We start from the raw sequence: 8,133 nt of genomic DNA, 5'->3' as shown, positions 1-8,133 counted from the left end.
CCCTCCGACAGTGCGGCACCCCCTCAGCACTGACCCTCCGACAGTGCGGCGCTCCTCAGCACTTACTCTCTATCTCTATTTTCTTTTGCTCTTGTGCTCTCTCTGTCCATCTCTTGCTTCATGTCCTCCTCCACTCCCACCACCCACTCATTCATTGCCCCCTCTCCTGTCTCCCCACCTTCCCCATCACTCTTCCTTCACTCATTCCTCTCTTTCCCTCTTTGCCCCACTCTTCACCCCCTCCATCCCAAACATGGGTTCTGGGTAATCCAAGATGGAGGACAGGATAAGTTTGTGTCGGTAAGAGCTGCCCTGTTTTTGAGGTATTTGCGTTGTTGGAGCTGCTTTCTTTGAGTGGTGCTGGAAAAGCATAGCAGGACTGGCAGAGCCCTCCCATTCCTGATGAAGGGCTTTTGCCCGAAACGTCAATTTTCCTGCTCCTCGGATGTTGCCTGACCTGCTGTGCTTCTCCAGCACCACTCTGATCCTCAGCAGCTGGAGTCCTCACTTTCGCCAGACTGTTAAGGTGCAACAATGGTCTTTGGTGGCGTGATGTGCTCTTCCTGTCAGATGTGGGACATTAGGGAGAGTTTCCAGGTTACCGATGATTAATGTCTGCAGGAAGTGTTTTTGGTTGCGAATCATGTTGGGTCGCATGGATCAGTCGGCAGTTGGAGGCAATAATGCATTTACAGGAACTAGGGGGCGTGATGGATGGCAGTTGCCGGAAGGTAGAAAAACCGCAGATAGAGTCAAGTCGATGGGTTAACTCCAGGAAAGGGAGGAGGAAAAAGCAGGAGTCTCGTGTTGCTATGCCCATTAGAAACAAGGATGCTGTTTTGGAAAACGTAAGGGGTGATGGCCTCTCAGGGGAATGTTACATAAACAGCCAGGTTTCTGGTAGGAAGACTGACTCTGATGCAACAAGGGGCACGTTGGGTTCCGAAGCGATCGATTGTGATAGGGGACTGTCGGGTCAGAGGCAGAGACAGACGTGTGTGCTGCAGACAATGAGCCATCAGAATAGCGTGTTGCCTCCCTGGTGCCAGGATCAAGGATGTCTCAGAGAGGGTGCAGAATGTTCTCTAAGGGGGGGGGGGGGGGGGGGTGAACCAGCAGGAGGTTGCTGTACACACTGGAACTAACAGCAAAGGAAGGGAAAAGGATGCGATTCTGAAGAGAGAACTGAGGAAGTTAGGCAGGAATTAAAATAGTTTAGTAACATCTGGATTACTCCCAGTGCCATGAGCTAGTGAGGGGAAAGTGTGGCTGAGGAGCTGATGCAGGAGAGAAGGGTTCACATTTTTTGGATCATTGGAATCTCTTCTGGGGTAGAAGTGACCTGTACAACGACTGATTGCACCTAAATTGGAAGGGGACTAATATACTGGCAGGATCTAAATTAGTGGGGAGAGGGGGTGGGGTGGTTGGTGTTGGGGGGGTTTTGTTGGAAGGAGGGGGGCGGAATGAGGATGGGGATGGGGATGGTGGGGTGGGTCCCAAGGAGATAGTGAGAAAACAGGTCAGTTTTGAGACTGGCGCAGTTGGGAAAAGGAGCGAGTCAAATAGTCAGGAACAAAACAGAGAATGAGCTGGGACTGATAAACTAAACTGCATTTACTTCAGTGCAAGGGGCCTAACAGGGAAGGCAGATGAACTCATCGCATGGTTAGGAACATACGACTGAGATATCATAGCAATTACAGACACGTGGCTCAGGGATGGACAGGACAGGCAGCTTAATGTTCCAGGGGATACCGATGCTAGAGGAGGGGTAGAAAGGGGGGGGGGGGGTAAGAGAGGAAGGGGAGTGGTGTTTTTGACTAGGGATAACATTACAACTATACTGAGGGCAGATATTCCTGGGAATGTGTCCAGGCAAGTTATTTGGGTGGAACTGAGAAAGAAGAAAGGGATGGTCACCTTGTTGGGATTGTATAATCGACACCCCCCCAGTAGTCAGCAGGAAATTGAAAAACAAATTTCTAAGGAAATTTCAATTATCTGTAAGAATAATAGGGTGGTAATGGCGAGTTTTGAGATTTGTAGCTCAGGTTGAGGTTCTGGATGCAGGTTTGCTCGCTGAGCTGGAAGGTTCATGTTCAGACGTTTCGTCACCACACTAGGTAACATCTTCAGTGAGGCTCCGGTTGAAGCGCTGGTGATGATTCCTGCTTTCTATGTTTGGGTTACCTTGGGTTAGAAATAGAAAGCAGGAGTCATCAGCAATGCTTCATCCGGAGGCTCACTGAAGATGTTACCAAGTATGGTGACGAAACGTCTGAACATAACCCTTCCAGCTTAGCGAGCAAATCTACAACCAGAGGGTGATAATGGTCGGGAATTTTAACTTCTGAACGTAGGCAGGGACTGCCATAGTGTTAAGGGTTTAGATGGAGAGGAATTTGTTAATTCTGCACAAGAAAACTTCCTGATTCAGTATGTGGATGTAGCTACTACAGAAGGTGCAAGACCTGACCTACTCTTGGAAATAAGGCAGGGCAGGTGACTGAGGTGTCAGTGGGGGCTAGCGACCATAATGCTATTAGTTTTAAAATTGTGATGGAAAAGGATAGACCAGATCTAAAAGTTCAAGTTCTAAATTGGAGAAAGGCCAATTTTGATAATATTAGGCAGGTTTTCATAGTTAATTGGGGACCGATGTTCACAGGAAAAGGGACGGCTGGAAAATGGGAAGACTTAAAAAATGAGATAATGAGAGACCAGAGAAAGTATATTACTGTTAGGGTGAAAGGAAAGGCTGGTAGGTGGAGGGAATGCTGGATGACTAAAGAAATTAATGTTTTGGTCAGTACTGAGGGAGTGCCGCACTGTCAGACGGTCAGTACTGAGGGAGTGCCGCACTGTCAGAGGGTCAGTACTGAGGGAGCGCCGCACTGTCGGGGGTCAGTACTGAGGGAGTGCCGCATGGTCGGAGGGTCAGTACCGAGGAAGCGCCGCACTGTCAGAGGGTCAGTACTGAGGGAGCGCCGCACTGTCGGAGGGTCAGTACTGAGGGAGCGCCGCACTGTCAGAGGGTCAGTACTGAGGGAGCGCCGCACTGTCGGAGAGTCAGTACTGAGGGAGTGCCACATGGTCGGAGGGTCAGTACTGAGGAAGCGCTGCACTGTCAGAGGGTCAGTACTGAGGGAGCGCCGCACTGTCAGAGGGTCAGTACTGAGGAAGCACCGCACTGTCAGAGGGTCAGTACTGAGGGAGCGCCGCACTGTCGGAGGGTCGGTGCTGAGGGAGCGCCGCACTGTCGGAGGGTCAGTACTGAGGGAGTGCCGCACTGTCGGAGGGTCAGTACTGAGGGAGTGCCACACTGTCGGAGGGTCAGTACTGAGGGAGCGCCGCACTGTCAGAGGGTCAGTCCTGAGGGAGCGCCGCACTGTCAGAGGCAGTGCTGAGGGAGCGCCGCACTGTCGGAGGGTCAGTGCTGAGGGAGCGCCGCACTGTCGGAGGGTCAGTGCTGAGGGAGCGCCGCACTGTCGGAGGGTCAGTGCTGAGGGAGCGCCGCACTGTCGGAGGGTCAGTGCTGAGGGAGCGCCGCACTGTCGGAGGGTCAGTGCTGAGGGAGCGCCGCACTGTCGGAGGGTCAGTGCTGAGGGAGCGCCGCACTGTCGGAGGGTCAGTGCTGAGGGAGCGCCGCACTGTCGGAGGGTCAGTGCTGAGGGAGCGCCGCACTGTCGGAGGGTCAGTGCTGAGGGAGCGCCGCACTGTCGGAGGGTCAGTGCTGAGGGAGCGCCGCACTGTCGGAGGGTCAGTGCTGAGGGAGCGCCGCACTGTCGGAGGGTCAGTGCTGAGGGAGCGCCGCACTGTCGGAGGGTCAGTGCTGAGGGAGCGCCGCACTGTCGGAGGGTCAGTGCTGCGGGAGTCTTACGGTGTGGCATTCCCTCAGGACCAACAACCCCAAAGCATTTCGGTGTCCATTTTGTGCACTCGACCATGATCTGCGCCTGGATGTTCACCAACGTCTCACTCGGAGGCGGGAGTCCCACCCAGTTTGCTGCCAGAGGCACCTTTGCAGAACTATCTCAGGGCGTCTTGTCTTCTCCTTGTCCAAATCTTGCACAATCATCAGATGCATTTACCACTCCAGATACCCTGAGTGGGTGTGTAGCACTCGGATGTGGGTGAGATCAAACAACAGGCTGACTGTGAGCGACAGCGAACACCGCGTTTGCAGCAGAGATCAAATAGTTTGCAGAGTTTCCCGCCGCAGGTTACTGATTTAAAAGGGACAAAGCCTGACGTGCAGGCGAGTCGAGAATTGAACCGCCGAAGTTCACTGTCAGAGTGACGCAGGACAAACGGTTTCCACTGGCAGGAAGCAGTGGGGGGGGGGGGGGGGAAATTAATATCATTGCCAAGAATCCAGGTGTTTATCCTTTTCGATACCAGATGATGGTGTCTCGGCCTAAGCCAGAGGGGCAGTTGGGACTCAGTCACATCGCTGTGGGTCTGGACTCACATGCAGGCCAGGCCAAGGAAGGACTGCGGTTTCCTTCCTTTAAGGATGTGAGTGAACCTGAGGGGTTTTCTCAAACACCGGCAATCATTGAGATGGATTCCAGATTTTTTTTTTCAAAATTGAGTCCAAATTCCACCATTTGCCGTGGTGGGGTTTGAAACCGCGTCCCCAGAATGTTACCTGGATCTCTGGATTAACAGGCCAGCGATAATCCCTCAGCACTGACCCTCCGACAGTGCGGCACTCCCTCAGCACTGACCCTCCGACAGTGCGGCACTCCCTCAGTACTGACCTCTGACAGTGCGGCTCTCCCTCAGCACAGACCCTCCGACAGTGTAGCACTCCCTCAGCACTGACCCTCTGACAGTGCGGCACTCCCTCAGCACTGACCCTCTGATTGTGCGGCGCTCCCTCAGTACTGACCCTCCGACAGTGCTGCACTCCCTCAGTACTGACCCTCTGATTGTGCGGCGCTCCCTCAGTACTGACCCTCCGACAGTGCGGCACTCCCTCAGTACTGACCCTCCGACAGTGCGGCACTCCCTCAGTATGTCCCTCCGACAGTGCGGCACTCCCTCAGTACTGACCCTAAGACAGTGCGGCGCTCCCTCAGTACTGACCCTCTGACAGTGCGGCGCTCCCTCAGTACTGTTCCTCCGACGGTGCCGCGCTCCCTCAGTACTGACCGTCCGACAGTGTGGCAGTCCCTCAGCACTGACCCTCCGACAGTGCGGCCCTCCTTCAGTACTGACCCTCCGACAATGCAGCACTCCCACAGCGCTGACCTTCTGACAGTGCAGCGCTCCCTCAGTACTGACCCTAGGACAGAGCGGCACTCCCTCAGTACTGACCCTCTGACAGTGCGGCACTCCCTCAGTACTGACCTCTGACAGTGCGGCTCTCCCTCAGCACAGACCCTCCGACAGTGCAGCACTCCCTGAGCACTGACCCTCTGACAGTGTGGCACTCCCTCAGTACTGACCCGAGGACAGAGCGACGCTCCCTCAGTACTGACCCTCTGACAATGCAGTACTCCCTCAGTCGTACCATTGAGCCTGTCCCCGTTAACTGTGAGCCTCAAGTAGAAGGCGGTAGGGCTTGGGTTTGGGACGGGCGTGGCAAAGCAGCAAGGGTTAGCTGCTGGGAGCATCCTGAGACGCGGGCGCTGCTCCACGCAGAGATGTCGGATGTGGGGGGGTCACTTACCTGCAGCCTCTGCCCGGCGATCTCAGTCGGGCTGTCCTGCTTGGGCGGGGGGTGGAGGTCACCGCTGTTCACCACGTACTGCACCAGGTTCACCAGGGTGGCACACGAGTCCGCGCAGGTGTGGACGTGCACCACGTTGTTGGAGCACCGCAGCTCGAACAGCGGCTGTGCCTGCACAAGGAGACATCGGGACGTGAACCCCCACTCTTCTCCCTGGTTGGAGCACGCTTTTCCCCCACCCCCTGCAACTCCCCTTCCTGACGGATTCCTCCATCACCACCTCATACCTTTCCAGCCCCAGTGACGGTGAATACACGCTCCAACTGGCGTGAGCCTCTGACCTTGCAGCCCTGTCTGCCTCATCTCTCCCTCTCTGAATTTATCGTAGAGTCATAGGGATGTACAGCACGGAAACAGACCCTTCGGTCCAACCCGTCCATGCCGACCCAGATATCCCAACCCAATCTAGTCCCACCTGCCAGCACCCGGCCCATGTCCCTCCAAAGCTGAAAGTGTGTTGCTGGAAAAGCGCAGCAGGTCAGGCAGCATCAAAGGAGCAGGAGAATCGACGTTTCGGGCATGAGCCCTTCTTCAGGAATGAGCCCTTCTTCTCCTGCTCCTTGGATGCGGCCTGACCTGCTGCGCTTTTCCAGCAACACACTTTCAGCTCTGATCTCCACTTTCATCTGCAGTCCTCACTTTCTCCCATATCCCTCCAAACCCTTCCTAATCATTTTCTTTTTCATTCTTTTCATATGGTGTGCATCTAGTATTTATTGCCCGTTCCAATTTGCCCCCTTGAGAAGGTGGGGGTGAGCCGCCATCTTGAACCGCTGCAGACCCACGATGCCCTGGGGGAAGGGAGTTCCAGGATTCTGACCCAAGGAACGGCCGATATATTCCCAAGTCGGGATGGGGAGTGGTGGGAATTTGCAGGGGGGGGGGGTGGTGTTCCAATGTATCTGCTGTCCCATGTCCTTCTAAGATGGTGGTGGGTTTGGAAGGTGCTGTCTGAGGAGCCTCGGGGAGTTGCTGCAGTGCGTCTTGTAGATGGTACACACTGCTGCTACTGAGCATCGGGGGGTGGAGGGAGGGGGTGTGGGGCCAATCGAGGGGGGGCCGATTGGCCCTGGACGGTGTTGTTGGAGCTGCCCCCCCACCCAGGGACAAGTTGGGAGTATTCCCTCACCCTCCTGACCTGTGCCTTGTCGATGGTGGGACAGGCTTTGGGGGGGTCAGGAGGGTGAGTTACTCGCTGCAGGATTCCCAGCCTCTGACCTGCTCTTGTAGCCGCTGTGTTTATGTGGTGAGTCCAGCTGAGTTTCTGATTCATGGTAACTCCCAGGATGTTGATCGTGGGGGATTCAGTGAATGCCAAAGGACGGTGGTTAGACTGTCTCTTGTCAGTGATGGTCATTGCCTGGCAGTTGTGTGGAGCGAATGTTACTTGCCAATTGCCAGCCCAAGATGGAGAGACAGGGCTTTGGGGGATTCGGGGATGTGGTGAGTGACCCGCTGCGGGATTCCCAGCCTCTGACCTGCTCTTGTAACCGCTTGCTGGCCTAGTCCGGTTTCTGGTCAACGGCACCCCTTCGAGAGGTTGGTGGGAGGACGGGGGTGGGGGGGGGTGTTGAGAGACAGTTGGGAGACAGTTAAATTCTCCCTTTGTTGGAGGCTTTCCTTGGGGCTTGTGGGCACAAGTTTTGCTGGCCAACTGCCTGCCCTTGTCACCTCGCCGTTTAAGCTGCTGAGTCTTGAGCTTTCAGAATCTTGACAGGAAATGAGCGACGCGCAACGCTGCACATTGATCAGCGAACAGCTCCCCCCCCACCCGCCCCTCCGGGGAAACCCACTGACGCTGGGGATTACACCCACACTCCATCCCATACTAAAGTCCTCGGGCAGGGCCTGTGTCCTCAGGAGTTCAGAAGGGTCAGAGGTGACCTCACTGCCAGACCCTGAGGGGATGTGACCGGGTGGACGAGGGGAGGATGTTTCTTCCGAGAGAATCTTGAACTGGGGGGGGGGAGGGGGGGGGTTTAAAGAATTGGGCCACCCATTTGAAACAGAGATGAGGAAACGTTCTTTCCTTCCAGGTGGGTGAGAGTCTTTTTAAATTCACTTCCTCAAAACGCAGTGAGTGCAGACACTTGCAATATTTTTCAAGGCAGTGGGAGAGAGAGAGTCCGAGAATCCCTTCAGCGTGGAAGCAAGCCATCCGGCCCATCAAGTCCACATCAACCCTCCGAAGAGAATCCCACTCAGACCCACCCAATCCCTGTAACCCTGTATTTCCCGCGGCCAATCCATCCTAACCTGCACATCCCTGGACACTATGGGACAATTTAGCACGGCCAATCCACCCTAACCTGCACATCCCTGGACACTATGGGACAATTTAGCACGGCCAATCCACCCTAACCTGCACATCCCTGGGCACTATGGGACAAATT

At 55.1% G+C, this 8,133-nt stretch overlaps 1 protein-coding gene across 1 annotated transcript in view; it reads right to left on the bottom strand.

The window, feature by feature from the left end:
* LOC122548139 (autophagy-related protein 2 homolog A-like) overlaps positions 1-8,133 on the bottom strand; it is a 42,987-nt gene that overhangs the window by 14,054 nt on the left and 20,800 nt on the right. Inside the window, exon 7 of the mRNA XM_043686686.1 lies at positions 5,681-5,851. Within this exon, the coding sequence (XP_043542621.1) occupies positions 5,681-5,851 (171 nt within the window). The remainder of the gene's footprint in view (positions 1-5,680; positions 5,852-8,133) is intronic.

This window comes from Chiloscyllium plagiosum, unplaced genomic scaffold (assembly GCF_004010195.1).
Source record: "Chiloscyllium plagiosum isolate BGI_BamShark_2017 unplaced genomic scaffold, ASM401019v2 scaf_13074, whole genome shotgun sequence".
Lineage (NCBI taxonomy): Eukaryota > Metazoa > Chordata > Chondrichthyes > Orectolobiformes > Hemiscylliidae > Chiloscyllium > Chiloscyllium plagiosum.
This window is presented reverse-complemented; position numbering and strand designations above follow the sequence as displayed.